Source organism: Coregonus lavaretus (assembly GCF_964263955.1).
Source record: "Coregonus lavaretus genome assembly, contig: HAP1_SCAFFOLD_4681, whole genome shotgun sequence".
Lineage (NCBI taxonomy): Eukaryota > Metazoa > Chordata > Actinopteri > Salmoniformes > Salmonidae > Coregonus > Coregonus lavaretus.
The window spans coordinates 8,501-35,447 of NW_028157089.1; the positions used below are offsets into that span (position 1 = coordinate 8,501).

At 44.6% G+C, this 26,947-nt stretch overlaps 1 protein-coding gene across 2 annotated transcripts in view; it reads right to left on the minus strand.

Moving 5' to 3' along the window:
- Positions 1-1,311: 1,311 nt before the first annotated feature.
- LOC311125823 (gamma-adducin-like) overlaps positions 1,312-26,947 on the minus strand; it is a 37,263-nt gene continuing 11,627 nt past the window's right edge. Inside the window, exons 5-14 of one of the 2 annotated variants that reach the window (XM_084199853.1) lie at positions 21,577-21,726; positions 21,121-21,264; positions 20,451-20,549; positions 17,411-17,587; positions 14,842-15,084; positions 14,098-14,214; positions 13,767-13,853; positions 12,384-12,507; positions 4,066-4,158; positions 1,312-2,496 (exon numbers count right to left, since the gene is read on the minus strand). In XM_084199853.1, coding sequence (XP_084055979.1) covers positions 2,246-2,496; positions 4,066-4,158; positions 12,384-12,507; positions 13,767-13,853; positions 14,098-14,214; positions 14,842-15,084; positions 17,411-17,587; positions 20,451-20,549; positions 21,121-21,264; positions 21,577-21,726 — 1,485 coding nt within the window. In that variant the 3' untranslated portion in view covers positions 1,312-2,245. The remainder of the gene's footprint in view (positions 2,497-4,065; positions 4,159-12,383; positions 12,508-13,766; positions 13,854-14,097; positions 14,215-14,841; positions 15,085-17,410; positions 17,588-20,450; positions 20,550-21,120; positions 21,265-21,576; positions 21,727-26,947) is intronic. The other variant, XM_084199854.1, reaches the window with a different exon arrangement.

Consider the following 26,947-nt stretch of genomic DNA (forward strand, 5'->3'; position numbering starts at 1 on the left):
ACTTCACATTGCTAGCTGGGATATTGGTACATCTGTATATTAACTGTATAATTCTATTTCTATATGCCGACTTTGGCTTTTTTTTTTTTTACAGGGTTCAACAAGAGGTCAACCACTTAGCCATCACTCTTCCATGATGTATATCGTCTTGAGAAATAATAACACGAGTTCCAGTTTCCACAACTGACAACGCCGTGAAAGGAGCTGTTGAGACGCAAATAAAAAGAGAAACTGATTCAATGTCAATCCACTAAATGTTGTCTAAAATCCTTGTTTTTCCAAGGACTTGAGGAGTGGCAGTTGAGAGAGACAATGACGGGCACATAAAGATACAGCACTGTCATTGTGATGTCTGTGGTATCATTTCCAGGCTTCCAGGTGGCTAAAGAGGCTACGCAAACAGCGTCTAGACAACTATGAGCTGTCAAAGTGGTCTTATGAGCAGTCATAGGCATGACATAGGGGTGACTTATAAGAGGCCTAATGACAATCCTGGGAGCACTCCTGCTAATTTTGACGCCCGGTGCGGGCAGGATAAGATTCTCAACCCTTGTCTTGTGATAAAAAATATAGGAGAAAAATATAGTATATAGCTTTTAAAAAACGCACACAAAATACACACCATAGCAACAACAGCGCCAGTTCCGCGCTCAAGGCCCATAATTTCTCTTTTATAACCAGTTTAATTCATTTTTTTGTTTTTAATTGAGAAATAATATTTTTGTTCAAGCGTGACACAAATATATCTATTTTTCTTCTGAAACATCTCACTTTCCACAACCTAAACTGTATCTCCATTACTCTGCCCCTGCTATCTACTTGCTTGCTTCTATAGATTCTATTGGTTCTATAGTCTCAACCTTTCCACGGTTCTGCTTCTAGAATCTCCTTCATAGGTGAAACCACCTGCAACTACATTGTGTTATAGTCATACCACAGTAAAAGTGCAGCACAATAAAATAAAAAATATATAGTTAAAAATCTATCCCCAACATATCCAGTTTTCATATATCTCAGTTATATAGTATTTTTTGTAATCTGAACAAGAATATAATTTGAGAGAAACCTGCAAGCAACACTAGAGTAACATAGTCAGCAGCCATATAAATTCAGATTCTTGCAAAAACATGCGTAACATCTAGTATTTCTCTGTAAAAGTATAGAAATGAGTACAAAACTGAGTGAGAAGACCACTACCAAATTGTGTTCAATTAAAAAAAACTAAAGAAAAAGCAAATATTCTTTAATGAGATGACTCATGTTTTTATGATCTAAATGAGATTTAAACGTATATAAATTATGATTCTTCACTAAAACGTGATAGTTTTTATTCCTTTTAGTTTGGCAAAATAAATGAAATTATTAAGAGGAGAGGAGGACAATAAAAAATGCTTTGCGGGTTTAGAGTGAATCAGCATGAAGGTTGAAGGTCGGCTAGAAGAGAGCTAGGTACTGTAAATATAGATTCACTTTCAACAGAAGGTGAAAGAGGAGGAGGAAGAGGAGCAATAAAAAGAGGGATAAAAGAGAGAAAGATGCGGGAGAGAAACGAAGCGAGAGGCAGAGAGAAAGAGAAAAGAAGAAACAAGAGGGAAAGAAAACCTGTACGTTTAAAACCATCTCAAACCAGTTTTCCAGTGTGACTATTACTTTATGTAGTCTCTCTGATTTCAGTTCTCTATATATTGAAGAAACGGACCTCATATGAGGAGAAATTATAAATGAAAAGAACATGGTGGTTGTTATGGTTACCACAAGGGCGTAAAGAGTTTCTGTGCGCTAGCTAGTCGCCATATTGTGCAGTTTAATAATACCACTGATGCATATCTAGACCCACCAGTGTCGGCAGAGAAGAAATTACATAATCAGCCAATGGCAGCGAATATTGAACATGGGGGAGAAGCCAGCTTTCCAGAATCAGTTTCCCTATATTTGTTGCAGCTTTATAATTTTAACCTTCGCCTTCCCCACAATGAGCCTGCACTTCTAAGCGGAGGAAGAGAATCCTCAACTCAATTCATCACTTTCCGCGCACGTCTAAACATTGTTTTTTACTTAAAAGAACCATTTGTTAAAAAATACAATCAAAATAAAATCTATTTTTTTTAAATGACAAAAGAGGACACTGAAAAATGAAAAATAAAAACAGACAAAAAAATATGTGGGTGCCGCCCCTTTTTCTTCTTAATCTTCTGAAACTGTACTGTATATAGGCTCTAATATCACTCCCTCCATCTCTCTTTCTCTAGGCCTCCATTTTCTCTTTCTTTTTGTTCTTCTTGAGGAAGGAGGGAGTGCGGAACTTCTTCTTCTTCTTGTTGGGGGACTTGGAGGGCGAGCTCTCGGGGGAGAGGGCGGAGTCTTCGATCTTCTCGCCGGTGCGGACCTTGACCTCAATGCTCTCCACGCTGGTGGTCAGCTGACTGACCCGTTTGCTCAGCTCTTCGTTCACCTCGTGGTCACCGCCGTCCTTGCCGTTCTGCATCGTGTGGTTCTCTGGAAAGAGCAGCGGAGAGGGGTCAGAGGTCAGACAGGGTAGACCACCACCAACCACAACAACAATAAACCTGATTCTGTGTCTGCTACAGGCCTGTATACTATGTTGTTTGACCACAAAATATGTTCAGGTGCTACTAGGGATAACTTTTACAAATTCCCAGGTTTTCTAGAAATCCTGGTTGGAATATCCTGGAATCAGGAAGGAATAACCAGGAAATCCAACCGGGATTTTGGAAAACCTGGGAATTTTGGGGGAAATTGCAACCGTAGGTGCTACATTTACCATGAACCAAGATCAACCTAGGAGAGGGTGTCAACTGATGTCACCTACCCTATCTGAAATCTGTCATTACAGTACAGCGTGAATCTGTTTACTAGTCACCTCAAATTCAATGATCACCTCTTTCAATAGAGTGCATTTCACACCCAATGTTAATGTGACCATGACTATGTACTGTCCAACCCTACAGTACTGTAAGGCATGTTCTATGTACTGTGTAACCCACACATGTATGTATTTTCAGCTGATAGCCTAGTAAATATATCCTGTCTTTGCTCTACTCTAACAAAGGGCTACCATTCCCTTGATCCTCTACCCATCTATCCCTCTTTCCATCTATCCCTCGATCCTGTCTGCTGTGTTCACATAACAGCTCTCCTTGGATAACTAACGTTACGTTTTGTGTGATGTAACAAAGCCAATAGAGAGAATAGGCTCATAGGGAAGGGTTACCACACTGAACAGTGTTCTCTACAAGCACTGTTCTACTGTTCTATTACAAGAGACTTTCAATGTACTGCAATGAACCAACTTATGACATCATAAGAGGTTGTTGAGCAACACTTGAACCGATTTGGCCACCACAGGAGAAGAACTGGTTGACTGTGTCATGAATTGTGTCGCTCGCACACACAAGGAGACGTTTGTTGTGGGGAACTGTGTTGATGGCTACTCAAGTGTTCTGTGGTTATGTGGTGTTGGTTATTGTTGTTCAAAGGGACAGGAAGTAGTTACTACAGGAAATAAAACGGAGTCATTGTTGACAGTGTTGTGATTAAGAGGAAGTAAGATACTACAGAATTGGTACTGATTAAACATAGTGAAGTTGATAACACAATAGTAATGTAGTAGGTTTCCATATAACTTTGTATCGGTTCCTGTCTCCTGAGTGGCGCAGTGGTCTAAAGCACTGCATTGCAGTGCTAGCTGTGCCACTAGAGATCCTGGTTCGAATCCAGGCTCTGTCGTAGGGCAGGGATGTAGCTCAGTTGATAGAGCATGGCGTTTGCAACGCCAGGGTTGTGGGTTCGATTCCCATGGGGGGCCAGTATAAAAAAATAAATATGTATTCACTAACTGTAAGTCGCTCTGGATAAGAGCGTCTGCTAAATGACTAAAATGTAAATGTAAATGTATCTATTATAACATTTGAGGTAAAAGTGGAACCAAAGGAATCTAGAATATGTGTTTTTGACATAATAAAACACAGCACAACCTTAGTAAAGACAGTTCTGTTGAAACACACACAAACACATTTCACAACACTCTCTCTCTCTGTGTGATACCTTCTTTAGCTGGAGTTATTTGCGGGGACTGAGTTTGGGACAGAGACTGAGAGAGAGTGGAAGCGTCGTTGGAGGTTAGGTCGTGCTCGTCATCTGCAGGAGGGGGTGAGGGTTTGGGTTGAGGGGTAAGGGTGAGGGAGTGGGTCAGTAGGAGTAGGGTTGGGGGGTGAGAGAGGGGAATAAGGGTTTGGGGGTGAGAGATTAGTGTTGACAGACATGTTAGAGGCAAGACATCACAAACAGATCTGGGACCAGGCTATGTTGGGGTACATGGAACATAGTGGTCATACAGTATCTCCAGTACATACTGTGAGGTATCTAAGGGGTTAACACGGTTCATTTAACCACCAAGTCATTCATCTGGGCCTTACTAATACTATTAGTATATAAGTGTACATCAACCCAGTGCCATTAAAAAAACAACATTCATTATCATAGTGGAGTTATGGCAGTTGCATTACAGACAAACAGTCATTTGTGAAAATATCAACATCATAGTATTCATAACAGCACATAGTATTACTGTGAGCACAGACAGTTCAGCAAGACATGCATTAGAACATTCTATAAGGAACATAATATGGAACCAGATTGGACTGGTGTAGAGTAGGTGGGGATAGGGGGTGGATGGTGTCATGGCAACCGGGCCCACTCATACAGTGGGTGTGAAAACCTGCTGTGGGCCAGTCTGTCTGTTCTGTTGGCCTTCTTAGTCATAAGATGGAGTGATGGTTCCCTGCTGCACACACGTTAATACAGGCAGAGGTTTTTCCATTCTGACTGCATGACTTGATCAGGAACAACTATCACTAAAAATGTTGTTGTGGCTTATAAAACGGGTTAGGAGAAATCTGCAATCTGATTGGCTGAAATGGGGCTCCAAGCCATTGACAATTCCCTGTTATCCACGCTGTCTATGGAAGTAGTACCAGTTTTCACTGGAGTGGAATACTACTAATTTGACTGGTGTATAGCATGGTAGGACAGATGACTGGTGTATAGCATGGTAGGACAGATACCTGGTGTATAGCATGGTAGGACAGATGACTGGTGTATAACATGGTAGGACAGATGACTGGTATATTGCATGATAGGACAGATGACTGGTGTATTGCATGGTAGGACAGATGACTGGTGTATAGCATGGTAGGACAGATGACTGGTATATTGCATGATAGGACAGATGACTGGTGTATTGCATGGTAGGACAGATGACTGGTGTATAGCATGGTAGGACAGATGACTGGTATATTGCATGATAGGACAGATGACTGGTGTATTGCATGGTAGGACAGATGACTGGTGTATAACATGGTAGGACAGATGACTGGTGTATTGCATGGTAGGACAGATCTCTGGTGTATAACATGATAGGATGATTGTGGACTACAGGGAAAAAAAGAGGACTGAGCACGCCCCCATTCTCATCGACGGGGCTGTAGTGGAACAGGTTGAGAGCTTCAAGTTCCTTGGTGTCCACATCACCAACGAACTATCATGGTCCAAACACACCAAGACAGTCGTGAAGAGGGCACGACAAAGCCTATTCCCCCTCAGGAGACTGAAAAGATTTGGCATGGGTCCTCAGATCCTCAAAAAATTCTACAGCTGCACCATCGAGAGCATCCTGACTGGTTGCATCACCGCCTGGTATGGCAACTGCTTGGCCTCCGACCGCAAGGCACTACAGAGGGTAGTGCGTACGGCCCAGTACATCACTGGGGCCAAGCTTCCTGCCATCCAGGACCTCTATACCAGGCAGTGTCAGAGGAAGGCCCTCAAAATTGTCAAAGACTCCAGCCACCCTAGTCATAGACTGTTCTCTCTGCTACCGCACGGCAAGCGGTACCGGAGTGCCAAGTCTAGGTCCAAAAGACTTCTCAACAGCTTCTACCCCCAAGCCATAAGACTCCTGAACAGCTAATCATGGCTACCCGGACTATTTGCACTGCCCCCCCACCCCATCCTTTTTACGCTGCTGCTACTCTGTTAATTATTTATGCATAGTCACTTTAACTCTACCCACATGTACATATTACCTCAACTACCTCAACTAGCCGGTGCCCCCGCACATTGACTCTGCAACGGTACCCCCCTGTATAGATAGCCTCCCTACTGTTACTTTATTTTACTTCTGCTCTTTTTTTTCTCAACACTTTTTTTGTTGTTGTTTTATTTTTACTTTTTTTGTAAAAAATAAATGCACTGTTGGTTAAGGGCTGTAAGTAAGCATTTCACTGTAATGTCTGCACCTGTTGTATTCGGCGCATGTGACCAATAAAATTTGATTTGATTTGACAGATGACTGGTGTATTGCATGGTAGGACAGATCACTGGTGTATAACATGGTAGGACAGATTACTGGTGTATTGCATGGTAGGACAGATGACTGGTGTATAACATGGTAGGACAGATGACTGGTGTATAACATGGTAGGACAGATTACTGGTGTATTGCATGGTAGGACAGATGACTGGTGTATAACATGGTAGGACAGATGACTGGTATATTGCATGATAGGACAGATGACTGGTGTATAACATGGTAGGACAGATGACTGGTATATTGCATGATAGGACAGATGACTGGTGTATTGCATGGTAGGACAGATGACTGGTGTATAACATGGTAGGACAGATGACTGGTGTATTGCATGGTAGGACAGGACAGATGTGGATCTGTGGAGAGGACTATTGTTTCCGCTCTCCACTTGGTATTGACTGTTCCCTTGGCCCTGAATAGTCTGGGGCTGCTAGGCCTTCTATTAGGAATTCCTTGAGCTGGACATTGGTAAGCTCAAAGATAGTAAGGAATGTGTATTTTATACATTACCACCTACATGTGTGTTTCTCTGTGTTTCTGTATGGGTGTGTGTGTGTGTTTCTCTGTGGTTCTGAATGGGTGTGTGTGTGTTTCTCTGTGGTTCTGAATGTGTGTGTGTGTGTGTGTGTGTGTGTGTTTCTCTGTGGTTCTGAATGTGTGTGTGTGTGTGTTTCTCTGTGGTTCTGTTTTTATTATTATTATTTATTTATTTCACCTTTATTTAACCAGGTAAACCAGTTGAGAACAAGTTCTCATTTACAACTGCGACCTGGCCAAGATAAAGCAAAGCAGTGCGATAAAAACAACAACACAGAGTTACATATGGAATAAACAAAACGTACAGTCAATAACACAATAGAAAATATATATACAGTGTGTGCAAATGTAGTAAGTTATGGAGGTAAGGCAATAAATAGGCCATTGTGCAAAATAAATACAATTATAATTTAGTATTAACACTGGAGTGATAGAGGTGCAGAAGATGATGTGCAAATAGAGATACTGGGATGCAAATTATCAAAATAAATAACAATGTAAATAACAATATGGGGATGAGGTAGTTGGGTGGGCTAATTACAGATGGGCTGTGTACAGGTGCAGTGATCGGTAAGCTGCTCTGACAACTGATGCTTAAAGTTAGTGAGGGAGATAAGTGTCTCTAGCTTCAGATATTTTTGCAGTTCGTTCCAGTCATTCGCAGCAGAGAACTGGAAGGAATGGCGACCAAAGGAGGTGTTGGCTTTGGGGATGACCAGTGAGATATACCTGCTGGAGCGCATACTACAGGTGGGTGTTGCTATGGTGACCAATGAGCTAAGATAAGGCTGGGATTTGCCTAGAAGGGATTTATAGATGACCTGGAGCCAGTGGGTTTAGCGACGAATATGTAGTGAGGGCCAGCCAACAAGAGCGTACAGGTCACAATGGTGGGTAGTATATAGGGCTTTGGTGACAAAACGGATGGCACTGTGATAGACTACATCCAATTTGCTGAGTAGAGCGTTGGAAGCTATTTTGTAAATGACATCGCCGAAGTCAAGGATTGGTAGGATAGTCCGTTTTACGAGGGCATGTTTAGCAGCATGAGTGAAGGAGGCTTTGTTACGAAATAGGAAGCCGATTCTAGATTTAACTTTGGATTGGAGATTGTTAATGTGAGTCTGGAAGGAGAGTTTACAGTCTAACCAGACACCTAGGTATTTGTAGTTGTCCACATATTCTAAGTCAGAGCCGCCGAGAGTAGTGATTCTAGTCGGGCAGGCGGATGCAAGCAGCGTTCGATTGAAGAGCATGCATTTAGTTTTACTAGCGTTTAAGAGCAGTTGGAGGCCATGGAAGGAGTGTTGTATGGCATTGAAGCTTGTTTGGAGGTTTGTTAACACAGTGTCCAATGAAGGGTCAGATGTATACAAAATGGTGTCGTCTGCGTAGAGGTGGATCTGAGAGTCACCAGCAGCAAGAGCGACATCATTGATATACACAGAAAATAGAGTCGGCCCGAGAATTGAACCCTGTGGCACCCCCATAGAGACTGCCAGAGGTCCAGATAACAGGCCCTCCGATTTGACACATTGAACTCTATCTGAGAAGTAGTTGGTGAACCAGGCGAGGCAGTCATTTGAGAAACCAAGGCTATTTAGTCTGCCAATAGGAATGCGGTGATTGACAGAGTCAAAAGCCTTGGCCAGGTCAATGAAGACCTCTAGATCCAAACTGTTACAGACCTATATCCATCCTGCCCTGCCTTTCAAAAGTTTTTGAAAGCCAAGTCAACAAACAGATCACCGACCATTTCGAATCCCACCGTACCTTCTCCGCTATGCAATCCGGTTTCCGAGCTGGTCATGGGTGCACTTCAGCCACGCTCAAGGTCCTAAACGATATTATAACCGCGATCGATAATAGACAGTACTGTGCAGCCGTTTTCATTGACCTGGCCAAGGCTTTCGACTCTGTCAACCACCGCATTCTTATTGGCAGACTAAACAGCCTTGGTTTCTCAAATGACTGCCTCTCCTGGTTCACCAACTACTTCTCAGATAGAGTTCAATGTGTCAAATCGGAGGGCCTGTTGTCTGGATCTATGGCAGTCTCTATGGGGGTGCCACAGGGTTCAATTCTTGGGCCGACTCTTTTCTCTGTGTATATCAATGACGTCGCTCTTGCTGCTGGTGACTCTCAGATCCACCTCTACGCAGACGACACCATTTTGTATACATCTGGCCCTTCATTGGACACTGTGTTAACAAACCTCCAAACGAGCTTCAATTCCATACAACACTCCTTCAGTAGCCTCCAACTGCTCTTAAACACTAGTAAAACTAAATGCATGCTCTTCAACCGAACGCTGCTTGCACCCGCCCACCCGACTAGAATCACTACTCTCGACGGGTCTGACCTAGAGTATGTGGACAACTACAAATATCTAGGTGTCTGGTTAGACTGTAAACTCTCCTTCCAGACTCACATTAAGAATCTCCAATCCAAAGTTAAATCTAGAATCGGTTTCCTATTTCGCAACAAAGCCTCCTTCACTCATGCTGCCAAACATGCCCTCGTAAAACTGACTATCCTACCGATCCTTGACTTCGGCGATGTCATTTACAAAATAGCCTCCAACACTCTACTCAGCAAATTGGATGTAGTCTATCACAGTGCCATCCGTTTTGTCTCCAAAGCCCCATATAATACCCACCACTGTGACCTGTACGCTCTTGTTGGCTGGTCCTCACTACATATTCGTCGCCAAACCCACTGGCTCCAGGCCATCTATAAATCACTGCTAGGCAAATCCCCGCCTTATCTTAGCTCATTGGTCACCATAGCAACACCCACCCGTAGTCTGCGCTCCAGCGGGTATATCTCACTGGTCATCCCCAAAGCCAACACCTCCTTTGGCCGCAATTCCTTCCAGTTCTCTGCTGCCAATGACTGGAACAAATTGCAAAAATCTCTTAAGCTGGAGACACTTATCTCCCTCACTAACTTTAAGCATCAGTTGTCAGAGCACCTTACCGATCACTGCACCTGTACACAGCCCATCTGAAATTAGCCCACCCAACTACCTCATCCCTATATTGTTATTTATTTTGCTCATTTGTACCCCAGTATCTCTATTTGCACATCATCTCTTGCACATCTATCATTCCAGTGTTAATACTAATTGTAATTATTTTGCACTATAGCCTATTTTATTGCCTTACCTCCATAACTTGCTAAATTTGCACACACTGCATATATATGTATATATATATATATATATATTTTTTTTTTTACTTTGTTTTGTTTTACCCCATATGTAACTCTGTGTTGTTGTTTTTATCGCACTGCTTTGCTTTATCTTGGCCAGGTCGCAGTTGTAAATGAGAACTTGTTCTCAACTGGTTTACCTGGTTAAATAAAGGTGAAATAAAATAAAAAAATAAAATAAAAAAAGACGGCTGCACAGTACTGCCTTTTATCGATTGCGGTTATTATATCGTTTAGGACCTTGAGCGTGGCTGAGGTACACCCATGACCAGCTCGGAAACCAGATTGCATAGCGGAGAAGGTATGGTGGGATTCGAAATGGTCAGTGATCTGTTTGTTGACTTGGCTTTCAAATACTTTCGAAAGGCAGGGCAGGATGGATATAGGTCTGTAACAGTTTGGATCTAGAGTGTCACCCCCTTTGACGATACGAAAGAGAGGTTGAACAGGCTGGTGATAGGGGTTGCGACAATTTCGGCTGTTCATTTTAGAAAGAAAGGGTCCAGATTGTCTAGCCCAGCTGATTTGTAGGGGTCCAGATTTTGCAGCTCTTTCAGAACATCAGCTATCTGAATTTGGGTGAAGGAGAAGCGGGGGGGGGCATTGGCAAGTTGCAGCGGAGGGTGCAGAGCTGGTGGCCGGGGTAGGGGTAGCCAGGTGGAAAGCATGGCCAGCCGTAGCAAAATGCTTGTTGAAATTTTCGATTATCGTAGATTTATCGGTAGTGACAGTGTTTCCTAGCCTCAGTGCAGTGGGCAGCTGGGAGGAGGTGCTCTTATTCTCCATGGACTTTACAGTGTCCCAAAACTTTTTGGAGTTAGTGCTACAGGATGCAAATTTCTGTTTGAAAAAGTTAGCCTTTGCTTTCCTAACTGATTGTGTATATTGGTTCCTGACTTCCCTGAAAAGTTGCATATCGCGGGGGCTGTTCGATGCTAATGCCGTACGCCACAGGATGTTTTTGTGCTGGTCAAGGGTAGTCAAGTCTGGGGTGAACCAGGGGCTATATCTGTTCTTAGTTCTGAATTTTTTGAATGGGAAATGTTTATTTAAGATGGAGAGGAAAGTACTTTTAAAGAACAACCAGGCATCCTCTACTGACGGAATGAGGTCAATATCCATCCAGGATACCTGGGCCAGGTCAATTAGAAAGGCCTGCTCGCTGAAGCGTTTTAGGGAGCGTTTGACAGTGTTGAGGGTTGGTCGTTTGACCGCGGAACCATTACGGACGCAGGCAATGAGGCAGTGATCGCTGAGATCCTGGTTGAAGACACCGGAGGTGTATTTAGAGGGTAAATTAGTCAGGATGATATCTATGAACGGTGCCCATGTTAACGGATTTAGGGTTGTACTTGGTAGGTTCCTTGATAATTTGTGTGAGATTGAGGGCATCTAGTTTAGATTGTAGGACGGCCGGGGTGTTAAGCATATCCCATCTTAGGTCACCAAGCAATATGAACTCTGAGGATAGATGGGGGGCAATCAATTCACATGTGGTGTTCAGGGCACAGCTGGGGGCTGAGAGGGGTCTGTAGCAAGCGGCAACAGTGAGAGACTTATTTCTGGAAAGGTGGATTTTTAGAAGTAGCAGCTCAAACTGTTTGGGCACAGACCTGGATAGTATGATAGAGCTCTGCAGGCTATCTCTACAGTAGATTGCAACTCCGCCCATATTGGCAGTTCTATCTAGATGGAAAATGTTGTAGTTGGGAATGGAAATTTCAGAATCTTTGGTGGCCTTCCTAAGCCAGGATTCACTGCTAGAACATCAGGGTTGGCGGAGTGTGTTAACGCAGTGAATAACTCAAACTTAGGGAGGAGGCTTCTGATGTTAACATGCAAGAAACCAAGGCTTTTACGATTACAGAAGTCAACAAATGATAGCGCCTGGGGATACTGGGGGCTACAGGGCCTGGGTTAACCTCTACATCACCAGAGGAACAGAGGAGGAGTAGAATAAGGATATGGCTAAAGACTTTAAGAACTGGTCTTTTAGTGCGTTGGGTACAGAGAAAAAAGATTTCCAGGCATTGTAGAATAGATTCAGGGCATTATGTACAGACAAGGATATGGAAGGATATGAGTACAGTGGAGGTAAACCTAAGTGTTGGGTAAAGATGAAAGAGATAGCATCACTGGAGGCACCGATTGAGCCGGTCTCCGCGTGTGTGGGGGGTGGGACAAAGGATCTATCTGAGACAGGGTGAGCAGGATTGGGGGCTCTACTCTGTGTGACTCTCTCTTACCACTCAGGCCCAACTGTCTCCTCTCTACGTTCATCGTGCATTCGTCCATCTCTCTCTCAGACAGCTGACTGAAGGGGTTGGGAGGCAGAGGAACCATCTGGTCATCCTCTGATGCCACGTAGGGCTGGAGAGAGAGAATGGAGGGAGAGAGAGAGAATAGAGGGAGAGAATAGAAGGAGAGAGAGAGAGAGAGAGAGAGAGAGAGAGAGAGAGAGAGAGAGAGAGAGAGAGAGAGAGAGAGAATAGAGAGAGAGAGAGAGAGAGAGAGAGAGAGAGAGAGAGAGAGAGAGAGAGAGAGAGAGAGAGAGAGAGAGAGAGAGAGAGAGAGAGAGAGAGAGAGAGAGAGAGAGAATGGAGTTAACATAGGACCAGACATAAGACTCCCCAGACTTTTAACATGGACAGATACATGTCCACATTAGGACCAGTGTGAGGACACTAACTCATGCCAGTTCATCGTAAACCACAACACACACTAACACACAATTCAATAGAAATGGGCATATCACACAAACACACACTTATTAAGAGACACTGTCTAATATGAATGCTGTTCTGTCACAACCACATCAGAACATGCACAACACACATTTGGTGACATAAGGAAGTAGCAAAACATGGGTCATTCATTGGTGGAGTACACTATCATGCGTAAACACTCCATTTCACTCCCACCTCCAAAACACACAAACAGTGATGATGTGACCTAACGGGACACCAACTGAAACGACAAACGGGTTTTAAAAAATGCACTAACACTGCACACTGTAGAATTCAAAAAGCCCTGTAGATATATTACCTTTACACGGACCGGCTGATCCTTCAACACATGACATACACCATGTAGGAGAACAATATTTAATAAGTGATCAAATCTCGCACTTATCAGTTTAATCTAAACTCTGATAATAGGCAGCAGAGACCTGGATTGTGTTATTTCTTTGTGATAAAATGATACCAATCACCAAAATGCTCCCAAGAAGATCCAAAAGGATTAAGTTATTCACCAAAGTTGGAACTTTGAACTGGTGTCATTATAGAATCCCAGAGCCATAGAGATGTGTACTTATGGTTAGAAAGAATGCATGTAATTAGCCCCACCTACTGGTCAAGGTTGGTAAACGCAATAACACATAGCTAAGCCTATCTACCGTGGACGATCTGGCTTACTTTGCAAAATCCTAAAGGATGCTTACATCTTACAGACTGCCGTATATACCCTATAATTCAAAAGACTGTCATATACTGAAATAAATATTGAAATATAATGGTAACACTTTACTTGAGAGGTTGTTTATGACAGTGTTATGGATGTATCACGAACAGGACTTCAAGTAAAGTGTCAACAGATATATCTGTTTGTCATACAGAGTTGCCACTCACCATTCGAGGTTCGTCTAATGGGATGCCTGCCAGGTGGTGAGAGCGAGGTCCGGACGTCATCATGTCAAATCTGTTCTGCTCTCTGATCTGTGATAGGACAAAACAGTGACATCATCACTAACAGCTACACATCCAGGAAGTGTATGGTAAGGATTATTGTTCTGATAGGATGATGGAAGGCAGAGAAGGAGCTGATAGGCTGATGGCCAATAGAGAGGAATTAAGTTGAAGTTGTCCCTAGACAGTGATCCAAGGTCAGTTTTGCCTTTCTCCTACTGATGGTTATGGTTAGGATGTATGGAGGGTAGCTGATCCTAGATCTGTGACTCACTCGGTTTCGCCTCTCCAGCACCTCGCTGGGGTTGGTGTTCATAGGGACAAACTGATTGGGGTCCTCAATCCGGATTGGAGTGCCGCTGCTGTTGCCACCTTCCTCAGACTTCATCCACTGTAGAGAAGAACAGAAAAGACAAAAACATAGTCCAATCAGACATAGTCCAATCAGACATAGTCCAATCAGACATAGTCCAATCAGACATAGTCCAATCAGACATAGTCCAATCAGACATAGTCCAACCAGACATAGTCCAACCAGACATAGTCCAACCAGACATAGCTTTTGACCAATCAGATCAGCTCTGAAAAAGATCTGATGTGAAATGATAGGAGGTGATTGATCAAAACACCAATTAGTGGAAAAACTTTCAGAATTGGGCTGCCTGTGTAAATGCAGCCAAGGTGAACTTGCTGGTATTCCTTTCTGAGTCATTATATGCGGTAATATCACAAAGATGTAATTATCTAACCTACCAGGAGAGGGCAGCCTAATATAAGGTTTCCCCAGAAAATGTGTATCAGAGAACATCAGATTGGCTTTAGACTAGCTAATGAGCTAGCCAGGACCAAGTCCTGCACAACAGAGTATGTAGACATGAACAGGGAGCTCTGTTTCATCAACACTGACCGTGTGTGTGTGTGTGTGTGTGTGTGTGTGTCTACAGTATGAGTACCAACCATTGTCCGGGTGTGTTCGTATAGTGTGTGTGTTAACCCTCCATACAGTATGGGTACTGACCATGGTCCTGGTGCGTTCGTCCACGGCCGCCACGTTAACCTTCATATAACTGTTAGGGCTGTTGAGCCAGCGTGTCTTCTCCCTGGCCTGTCTCTGCTGGAGGAACTTAAACGGCAGCCGCGCGGCGCCCTCCTCCTCCTCGAACATGAACGCCGTCACCGTGGCCGGGATCTCCACGTCGGACTTGTGCCGAGGCTTCTCCCGAACGATGGGGTGGCGGTAAGCGTAGCCTGTCCGGTAGCCCTGTGGGGAAAAGGATACAGAAATCAATCAATCCATTAGATTTCATGTCCATAGTGCGTTCAGTCCGGCAGCCCTGTATGGAAAAACAAACAAATGACAGAAAGGTCCATCTACAAATCAACCAATCAGATTCCGTTTGTATAGTACTTATTTGTCACAAAGTGTTGAAGTCCCTAGAGAGGAAGAGGAGGCAAATGTGGTAGGTAGGAAGCTACTCCGTAGGTAGGAAAGAAGACACTTTAATAGTGGAACCTTTGATCACCACATTCATCTAGAGTTCATTTTCAATAGTGCAAGTCATCTCAGTAGAATCTTCTCTACATAGGAATGTAGTTAATGTGTCTGTCCCACCCTTTTTATTTGGACACAGCCCTGGACTCAAAACTATCGCCTCTGTCCACTAAGGAAAACGGAGCGAGAGAGAGAGAGAGAGAGGGACACAGTCTCCGGCCACTATCCCATGATTCCTAGCTGTGGCCTCAGCTCTGAGAGAGAATGGAAAAACAATGATGTGCAGCCGGAGGGGTTCCTGGCATCTATGGACAATGGAGTGTGCTCAGATATTTCCTGTATCTTTCTCCCCCTCTCTCTTTTTCTGTCTTTCTCCTCTCTCTCTCTCTCGCTCACTCTGTATAGCGCTCATCTTCTCTATCCCTGACTTAACTCTCTCTCGTGCTCTCTTTTCCCATCCCTCACTCTACCTCTCTCTTTCTAGATCTCTCTTCCTCCCTCCTTGTTATCGACACCAGACTATCCTGTCAGTCTGAATCACAGATAGACTTTAACCAGGTGTTCAGAGACCAGACTCAACCTTTCAACTGGACTCAGGAAACACAGAATCATAATCAGATGAGGTTCTTGGCATGCATCTTTCTCTCCGTATCAGATGTATATGCTGTGGTGTTGTGAAACATATGTTATCCCGGGATATTCTGTACTATAAGAAATAGTATTTTTTACGAGGTGTGAGATGAGACTGTGTGATAGGAGCGGTCCTCTTTGGACATCTACCCAGGGCTTTGAGTAATGAATCTCCAGATACACTGCATAGAGGACAGAGGAGAGAAGAGGAATGAATCTCCAGATACACTGCATAGAGGACAGAGGAGAGAAGACAGTAGACAAGAACAAGTGAGAGAAGAGATACTTGGGGAGACAAGAGAGAAGTTAAGGAGAGGAAAGCTTTGGCAGAGGGAGAAAAGAAAGGGAGAGAGGGAGAAGGAGAGAGGGAGAAGAGAGAGAGAGAAGGGAGAGAGAGAAAGAGAGAGAGAAAGAGAGAGAGAGAGAGAGAGAGAGAGAGAGAGAGAGAGAGAGAGAGAGAGAGAGAGAGAGAGAGAGAGAGAGAGAGAAGGGAGAGAGAGAAGGGAGAGAGAGAGAAGGGAGAGTGAGAGAAGGGAGAGAGAGAGAGAAGGGAGAGAGAGAGAAGGGAGAGCGAGAGAAGGGAGAGTGAGAGAAGGGAGAGAGAGAGAAGGGAGAGAGAGAGAAAGAGAGAGAGAGAGAGAGACAAGGGAGAGAGAGAGAAGGGAGAGAGAGAAGGGAGAGAGAGAAGGATAGAGAGAGAAGGATAGAGAGAGAGGAGGGAGAGAGAGAGTCTATCTGCTGTAAGCTCAGCAGTGTCTGAGCCTTGAGGGATCTGGTGTTGTTATGAAGCCTCCCAGGCAGAATTCCAGCAGGGCCCAGACCATAGATCACTGACCCAGTCCCAAGTCTACAGGGACCAGTTCCAGCAGGGCCCAGACCATAGATCACTGACCCAGTCCCAAGTCTACAGGGACCAGTACAGCTGCACTGGACCAGTGATGTACTGGCACAAGGTGTTAAAAACAACTGTTATCTGAACCATAAGGGAAGAGTGAGAGATAGATAGACTGAAAGAGTAAAATTCCAGTTGATGGCACAGAAATGGTAATGCCAGAGGAAATGGGGTAGGATGGTACACTATATGTTGGAATCCAACTCATTGTCCTTGAATTCCATTGCCCTGTTAGTTACACAATCTGGAGGTCAGAGGCAGGAGGGGGGCACCTGAGGCAGTGCCAGCCCAGCAGGTCAACTCATAGCCTGGGTAGCGTGGGTGGTAGCCCCCCTTCCTCCCATGACCTTGGTGGCTAGTGCCAAAGGGACATATGGCATAGCTATGAGTCACTGTCACAGCAAGGATATTATAGACTGGTGTAGATTACAGTGTGTGTGTGTGTGGAGGGGGATGATGGAGTGTGTGTGTGTGTGTGTAGTGTGTGTTGTGTATGTGTCTGTGTCTGTTTGTATGTGAGCGTTACATAGCGTGTGTGTGTGTGTGTGTGAGTGTGAACCACCATGCACTCACCAGGTTATCCAGCATCCTCATGAGAGATTCAAACTCCAGCTCTCCCACCTTCCACTTGTGTGGGCTTCCCATGTTGACAGACCCAGCATTGGCCACCGCATGGGTCCGAGACTTATACTTCTCAGCATCCAACACAATCAGGTTGTCTATGCTGCCTGCACACGAGAATGCATTCACCTAGAGAGAGAGAGAGAGAGAGATATGGGGAGAGAGAGATGGGGGGAGAGAGAGAGATGGGGAGAGAGAAAGAGAGAGAGAGAGAGAGAGAGAGAGAGAGAGAGAGAAAGATTATAATTTATATACAGAGGAAAGAGGAAAAGGAGTAATTAGCCATCTCTATTCAGAAAAGAGAGAGGCACAGAATTCTATCGAGATAAAAAAACTAGACAATTGAACAATGTAACCCAGGGAGATATTACAGTTTACAGTTATTATACGAGGTCACTTTGTGCAATAGCCACACACACAACGTAGCCTGGGGTTTATCTTTAGATAGTAAGCAGGCTTTGCTAGGTTGGATTAATGTTTTGTTTTTCTCTGAGGCCGAGATTCAAATAGGGATTTGGTCAGGGACGGCTTGTTCAATAGGGCGATATGGGCGACGCACTGCCAAACGGGAAAAGGAAGGGATTTTTTTTCTAATCAATTATATCACGGCAACAGCAGTTATCAGTGTTCACGTCTGATCTGCCAGCCACTAAATGTCAAATCAGGCTAAAGTCGTGCTTCAAATGGCCCCGCCCGTTTTTGGGGCGATTTCAGTCAAGTTGAAAATCGCCCAGAAGTCTCTCATAGCCTGTCATGTAAAATCTATTTTTTTCACATTTCAAAGCTTTCAATACATTCTCTATGGGTGTCTGTGGGCTTGCACTTACGCGCTTTCGTCATACGTGACGTAACGTTGAACGTAACTAAGACAATGGCGGCTAGAAGCGTCTCTGTTGCGACCTGCAGTGCGGCGTTATTTTATGTTTTTAATTTGTAGACTTAGTTTACAAACATTCTGCCAACCATGGATTTCCAGTGGTTGGTTTTGGACTGATCTTGTTGATCGTGTACATACCCGCTACGAACGGACTAAATAATGAAAACGCTGCTGGCAGCTGAATCCCAATACAGCTGGGAGACTTGGCTGGATGAGTCCCGGACAGAGAAGTGGAGCCGGCCACCTTCACCCTGGTCAGAGCGGACCGCGATCCTGGTAAGAGAGCGACTCTGTACCCCGACATTGAACTGCTTTCTGTGTCATTGCGACCTTACTATCAATTCAATTCAATTTAAGGGCTTTATTGGCATGGGAAACGTGTGTTAACATTGCCAAAGCAAGGGAAGTAGATAGTAAACAAAAGTGAAATAAACAATAAATATTAACAGTAAACATTACACTCAGAAGTTTCAAAAGAATAAAGACATTTCAAATGTCATATTATGTATATATACAGTGTTGTTACAATGTGCAAATAGTTAAAGTACAAATGGGAAAATAAATAAACATAAATATGGGTTGTATTTACAATGGTGTTTGTTCTTCACTGGTTGCCCTTTTCTTGTGGCAACAGGTCACAAATCTTGCAGCTGTGATGGCACACTGTGGTTTTTCACCCAGTAGATAAGGGAGTTTATCAAAATTGGGTTTGTTTTCGAATTCTTTGTGGATCGCTGTAATCTGAGGGAAATATGTGTCTCTAATATGGTCATACATTTGGCAGGAGGTTAGGAAGTGCAGCTCAGTTTCCACCTCATTTTGTGGGCAGTGTGCACATAGCCTGTCTTCTCTTGAGAGCCAGGTCTGCCTACGGCGGCCTTTCTCAATAGCAAGGCTATGGTCACTGAGTCTGTACATAGTCAAAGCTTTCATTAAGTTTGGGTCAGTCACAGTGGTCAGGTATTCTGCCACTGTGTACTCTCTGTTTAGGGCCAAATGGCATTCTAGTTTGCTCTGTTTTTTTGTTTGTTCTTTCCAATGTGTCAAGTAATTCTCTTTTTGTTTTCTCATGATTTGGTTGGGTCTAATTGTGTTGTTGTTGTTGTTGTTGTTGTTGTCCTGGGGCTGTGTGGGGTCTGTTTGTGTTTGTGAACAGAGGCCCAGGACAAGCTTACTTAGGGGACTCTTCTCCAAGTTCATCTCTCTGTAGGTGATGGCTTTGTTATGGAAGGTTTGGGAATCGCTTCCTTTTAAGTGGTTACTATCTGCCCCGTGAGTTCCCCCAATTGTTTGTTACCGTTGTGTACTGTTGATAATCACAAGTTTACTGGAGAACTGAGACCAAGTAGAGACTTTGGACAGGGTGGATATGGTATAATAAAGGCAGTTTATTCAGAGGTAAAGATATCTGGAATCGCGTGCACGGACTCGTGCACGTGTGTAGGTCACCTAAATCATCAGAAAAATTGCCCCTCCTGAGAATTTTTTCAGGAGCCGCCACTGGATTTGGTGCACCTATTACAACAGGCAGGAACACCCACCCACACACACACACACACACACACACACCCCGTAATGTCTTCCATATTTACAAACCGTATACACACGGGCACGCACACATACACACTTTGCCAAACAAAACTCTGGAAATCATTGACTTTCCATTCAAGCTGTACTGCTGGTGTAGTTGTGGGGTAATATACAGTCCATTTAAAATGGTGTTTCTCCCTCTTCTAATTCAGATGGTGTAGGGCGTTCTAGTGCTTTAACATCATCTCTTTGTTTTGGTGCCAGCCTTTTCCTCTCACTCTCTCTCTATATATTTTTAGCAACCTCATAAATGACATTCCGGCTTTCCTATGGAAAACCCAGATACGACCAGAACAGGAACAGCAACACTAATAAGAGTTAGATGAAGACAACAGCCATTGTGACGTCGTGTTGTTGATGATTTGTTACTGAAATCTCTGTTAGAACAGTAAATGTACTGTAGAATCTAGATCTAAATGAGTTACTGCATTTATTGATTTATTGTTTGATGAGAGTGAAGTCCAGGTTTCAGTGTGTGTGTGTGTGTGTGTGTGTGTGTGTGTTACGTAGCGAGTGTGTGTATACCTGGATCTCACAGGCATACTGAGCGTTGTAGATGTAATGAAAGGCCTCTTCGATGGTTTCCCCCAGAGCCACCACTCCATGGTTCCTCAGCACCAGCACCTGGTCACCATACACACAGGGTCACGGTAAAATAAAACGGTCACAACCCAACCATAGATGAGGACAGTTACATCTAACAAGACCATATTCCCCAGTGTGGTAATAACCCTCCATAGTTTACCAGTATATCAAATCAAATCCAATGTTATTTGTCACATGCGCCGAATACAACAGGTGCAGACCTTACAGTGAAATGCTTGCTTACAAGCCCTTAACCAACAATGCAGTTCAAGAAATAGAGTTAAGAAAATATTTACTAAATAAATAAACTAAAGTAAAAAATAAAAAGTAACAATAAAATAACAATAACGAGGCTCTATACAGGGGGTACAGGGGATTCTAGAGAGGGGACACTAAACCACAGTAACCTCAACGCCATTAAGGCTGGCTGACTAGCTAGTACATTTGATCACCAAGACTGTTTTTACAGTACACAAGCTAGAAAACAGTCCTGTCAAAGCAGTACCGTAGGAGTAGGATTTACCCACTGAACTAAGGTCAGTTTGGCATCCCCCGAACTAACAATTAACATCACGTTTTGGGGTGGGGTAATCTGATCCTAGATCTGTACCTTGGCTGAGGGTCCGAGGGCTTTCTGCAGCTCCAGGCGTTCCTCCTGGTCGTCAAGGCTACCCTGGTAGTTGTAGTATGCGATGTCACCCAGGATCAAGGCCTCCTGAGAGATGGGCAGGATGCCACACTTCATAGACGACACCTGGAGAGACATGGGAGGAGAGGGGAGGAGATGTGAGAACTATTCAGACACTGGAAGTGGGTAGCGAGAGAGCGAGAGAGAGAGAGAGAGAGAGAGAGAGAGAGAGAGAGAGAGAGAGAGAGAGAGAGAGAGAGAGGGGGGGGAAGAGGGTGAAACTGCCGATGAACATATACAATATCATACAGTGCATTATAAATCAGTGTGCTTGAAAACATCAAAATGTGGACAATATTTGTCTAAAGTCATGCCTATTGAAACAACATGTCTTCCTCTAAGATCCTGAATGATGAAACAGAATGAAAAGTAACTCACGGCGGCAGTGGCGGGAGTGTGCACGTGGATGCAGCAGCGTGCGTCTGGCCTGATGGAATAGATGGCAGCGTGGGGGCTGAAGCCTGACGGGTCAACCCTGAGGTTGGTAGAGCCCTGGTCAATCACATCCCCGATGATGTTCAGCTTTACCTGGGAGAGGGAGAGGGGGAGAGGAGGGGCGGAAGGAGAGGAAGGAGAGAAAGGAGAGAAGAGAGCATTAGCCATTGTATAAACAGTGACAGAAAATACACATGCATGGTTTTACATACACAAACACATACACAGTTTAATGGAATCACCTCCCTTAAGAAAAAAAAAATGATTACACTGGTTATATTGTGAGGGAGACATCTGCTAGCTATATAAAGATGCATGAAATGGGTAATAACAATTTAAATGATTCATATACTCATCATCATCAGGAAATGTACAGAAGGAATCGTAACTGTATCAGTGTAACTGGTCTTGTCTTGATACTGTATGTCCTCAACGAGAACTTAATTACCGCTGTTTCATTAGATTACCGGCTATCAAAGAGGGTTGGAGGGAGCAGAGAGAGGGAGGGAAAGAGAGCGAGAGACAGGGAGAGAGAGAGGGAGAGAAAGAGAGAGAGAGGGGAGGAGGAGAGGATGAAAAGATGAGGAGAGGAGGAGGAGAGGAGAGAGTATAGCCAGTTCTCAATACACAACTAATTATGATCAGAAAACACAGCCAAAGAAACCTATCTAATAAATCTACACTGAACAAAAATATAAACGTAACATGTAAAGTGTTGGTCCCATGTTTCATGAGCTGAAATAAAAGATCCCAGAAATGTTCCATATGCACGAAAAGCTTATTTCTCTCAAATGTTATTCACAAATTTGCTTACATCCCTGTTAGTGCGCATTTCTCCTTTGCCAAGATAATACATCCACCTGACAAGTGTGGCATATCAAGAAGCTGATTAAACAGCATGATCATTACACAGGTGCACCTTGTGCTGGGGACAATAAAATACCACTTTAAAATGTGCAGTTTTGTCACACAACACAATGCCACAGATGTCTCAAGTTTTGAGGGAGCGTGCAATTGGCATGCTGATCGCAGGAATGTCCACCAGAGCTGTTGCCAGAGAATTGAATGTTCATTTCTCTACCATAAGCCGCCTCCAACGTCGTTTCAGAGAATTTGGCAGTACGTCCAACCAGCCTCACGACCGCAGACCACGTGTAACCACGCCAGCCCAGGACCTCCACATCCGGCTTCTTCACCTGTGGGATCGTCTGAGGAGGAGTATTTCTGTCTGTAATAAAGCCCTTTTGTGGGGAAAAACTAATTCTGATTGGATGGGCCTGGCTCTCCAGTGAGTGGGCCTGGCTGCCAAGTGGGTGGGCCTATGCCCTCCAAGGCCAACCCATCGCTGCACCCCTGCCCAGTCATGTGAAATCCATTGATTAGGGCCTAATGAATTTATTTCAGTTGACTTATTTCCTTATATGAATTGTAACTCTGTTGCGTTTATATTTTTGTTCAGTATAATTATAACATCTATTTGTAGTCTATCCCTACTTACAGAATCACTAAATGACCAGATTAAATCTAAACTGTATACTGTTACAGACGCTGAATATGAAACACCCTGTTCTGTTTTCCAGCCTGACAGCCATATGGGCCAGTGGGAGGATGACAGAGACCAGTCGAATTGATTAGTTTGTCCAGTAGATGAAAGCAACCAGTAAACCATGTCTAATGTGGCAGCTGTCAGACGAACAGACCAGACCAGCCGATCGAACACTAATGACAGGTTAAGTTACATCACATGTTAGGATTGTAAGAGACCAATCACATCCTTCAATGTCCGGGCCCCTCTACCAGTCTGCCAATCAAACGTCAGAACAGCTCAGGTTCTACTGTATGGAGGGAAGTGTTGTTGAGGTGAATATGAAATGTGACGCAGGCTGATGACACATTTTCAATCTGCGATAATGACATACAAAGGCAGCAGACCCCTTGGTAGCTATCAGCTTGTTGGACATAGAGGAGAGTTGACCTACATGCCTATGGAGTTCACATGATATCGTTGAATTCCTTGGGGTCCTTTGAGTTGAACCAATCACAGAGCTACATTTTGACCTCCTGACCTCACTCCAGATATGACGTGAATCTCAGTGGACAGTTCAGCCAGAAGGGTAGTCTCCCTCTCTCTCTCCCCCTCTCCCCCCCCCTCTCTCTCCCCCTCCACCTCTCTTTTACTGCTGTACTATTTTCAATGGAGACATTCCAACTTCAATAGCAGCAGCTGGCCAGAACTCTTGTGAGACTAAAATGATCCTCAAATCTAATTTGGAAACATGATTTCTGCGTATACATCATCTATTGTATTAGATCTCATTTAACTGTGTTATAAGTGTATCGTACCGTAGGGATAATTCAGGACCTAGAGGAAGGCTAGCTAGAGGGCGTAACACAGTCTCTGTCCCAAATGGCACCCTACGTAGTGTACCACTTTTGACCAGGGCGACCATCGGGATCTGGTCAAAAGTAGTGCCCTATGTAGGGAATAGGGTGCCATTTGGGACGCTGTTAGAGTCTACATAGATCATCCACTAGCTAGCGAACAGATCCTTCCTTCATATTGCTTTACGATGTGGCTAAACTGAATAAGCCCTATAATGGGAGTATTGTACGTCAGAGAGAGGGATGTGACTGTGAATGCCTGGCTCATCATAAGGAATGCCTGCTGGGTGATTGGCTTGGAGCATGGAGTTAGGAGTCAAACAGGTCATCCTTTCAAAACAACTACAACGATGATGACAACAACAACGATGATCCAACAAACTATCAATCAAACTAATCCTCGTATCAAAGACCATGAGCTCTAACGGAGTGGAATGTCTCTTTACTTCTCAGTTCCCATCCTAACTACTAATGAAACAATAACACAACATAATCAAACTTTAATCATAGGGACAGCTGTCTTCCTACAGGTATCCTCTCCTTCACCTTCTAGCTCAGACAGCTGAGCCCAGCAAGAGCCCAGAATGTCAACCCTGACCCCCCCCTTTCAGTGACCTTTCACCCCTCAGTGACCTTTCACACACTGAGCTCTGGATGACTTCCTTTGTCTCAGGAAGTTAATGGCGTTCCACCTCTAAAACGCTCCCCTTAGTGGGTTCAAACCCATAACAGACCAGTAGAGAAAGAGAGGGAAGGGAAAACAGAGAAAATAGGCCTTTACTGGCCAGCTGGAGTATAGTAGCCAGCTGGAGTATAGTAGCCATCTGGAGTATAGTAGCCAGCTGGGGTATAGCAGCCAGCTGGGGTATAGTAGCCAGCTGGAGTATAGTAGCCAGCTGGGGCATAGTAGCCAGCTGGAGTATAGTAGCCAGCTGGGGCATAGTAGCCAGCTGGGGTATAGTAGCCAGCTGGGGCATAGTAGCCAGCTGGGGCATAGTAGCCAGCTGGGGTATAGTAGCCAGCTGGGGTATAGTAGCCAGCTGGAGTATAGTAGCCAGCTGGGGCATAGTAGCCAGCTGGAGTATAGTAGCCAGCTGGGGTATAGTAGCCAGCTGGAGTATAGTAGCCAGCTGGGGCATAGTAGCCAGCTGGAGTATAGTAGCCAGCTGGGGCATAGTAGCCAGCTGGAGTATAGTAGCCAGCTGGGGCATAGTAGCCAGCTGGGGCATAGTAGCCAGCTGGGGCATAGTAGCCAGCTGGGGTATAGTAGCCAGCTGGAGTATAGTAGCCAGCTGGGGCATAGTAGCCAGCTGGAGTATAGTAGCCAGCTGGGGCATAGTAGCCAGCTGGAGTATAGTAGCCAGCTGGGGCATAGTAGCCAGCTGGGGCATAGTAGCCAGCTGGAGTATAGTAGCCAGCTGGATTATAGTAGCCAGCTGGGGTATAGTAGCCAGCTGGAGTATAGTAGCCAGCTGGGGTATAGTAGCCAGCTGGAGTATAGTAGCCAGCTGGGGCATAGTAGCCAGCTGGAGTATAGTAGCCAGCTGGGGCATAGTAGCCAGCTGGGGCATAGTAGCCAGCTGGAGTATAGTAGCCAGCTGGATTATAGTAGCCAGCTGGGGTATAGTAGCCAGCTGGGGTATAGTAGCCAGCTGGATTATAGTAGCCAGCTGGAGTATAGTAACCAGCTGGAGTATAGTAGCCAGCTGGAGTATAGTAGCCAGCTGGGGTATAGTAGTCAGCTAGAATATAGTAGTCTCATTCGTCTCACAGAGACAAAGCTTTCTGTGTGTGTGACTACAGTACCACAGTAAAGACTACGTTTCTACATGTCACTCTGCCGTCTGTGACGGCATCAACCAAGAGAAACCAAACGTATACTAGGAGTAGGATCTCTTCAACTTCCAAATAGAAGCCGTCAACAAATTCATTCAATTCAGTCATCACTAGGTTAACAGTGGAGTGAAGAGTACTGTATATCTTTACAATGACCTTTAGCCTAGTTATTCTCCTCTCTGGGAAGATCTCAATTGCATTCTCCTCGTCTCCTTCTCAAAACCCATTGGAGGAGAAGGTCGGAGGGGAGGGACCTCTGGATTTCTTCTCCAATGGGTTTTGAGAAGGAGACGAGGAGAGGGGAAGCGAGGAGAATGCAATTGAGACTCTCTCTCTCTCCAGTCTGAGCCCCACCCTGTCAGACAGCTGAGTGATGCTTGTTAGTTCCACCTGTCAACAACTCACTCTGATTGTTCACCTGCAGTGCACTTGACTTGTCACAGAAACAGGTGCTTGGAGCGAGTGAGAGTGAGTGAGTGAGAGCGAGAGACAGCGAGTGTGTGAGAGAGAGCGACCTACAGGGAGCAGCAAATACAAACTAAGAAATAGAAACAAATAGAAACTTGTAATGCACTTCCCTGAGCCAACACCAGTGGACAACAACATTACCCAGCATTCACTACCACCACTGACATGCTACTTGACCAGAGGCAATGACAAATAGACAGGGTGAATAGTAGCCAGCTGGGGTATAGTAGCCAGCTGCATCCAGTCAGACAATAACACGGCAGCCAGTCAGACAATAACACGGCAGCCAGTCAGACAATAACACGGTAGCCAGTCAGACAATAACACGGCAGCCAGTCAGACAATAACACGGCAGCCAGTCAGACAATAACACGGCAGCCAGTCAGACAATAACACGGCAGCCAGTCAGACAATAACACGGCAGCCAGTCAGACAATAACACGGCAGCCAGTCAGACAATAACACGGCAGCCAGTCAGACAATAACACGGCAGCCAGTCAGACAATAACACGGCAGCCAGTCAGACAATAACACGGCAGCCAGTCAGACAATAACACGGCAGCCAGTCAGACAATAACACGGCAGCCAGTCAGACAATAACATGGACAATCACAGAAAAGTAGACTAC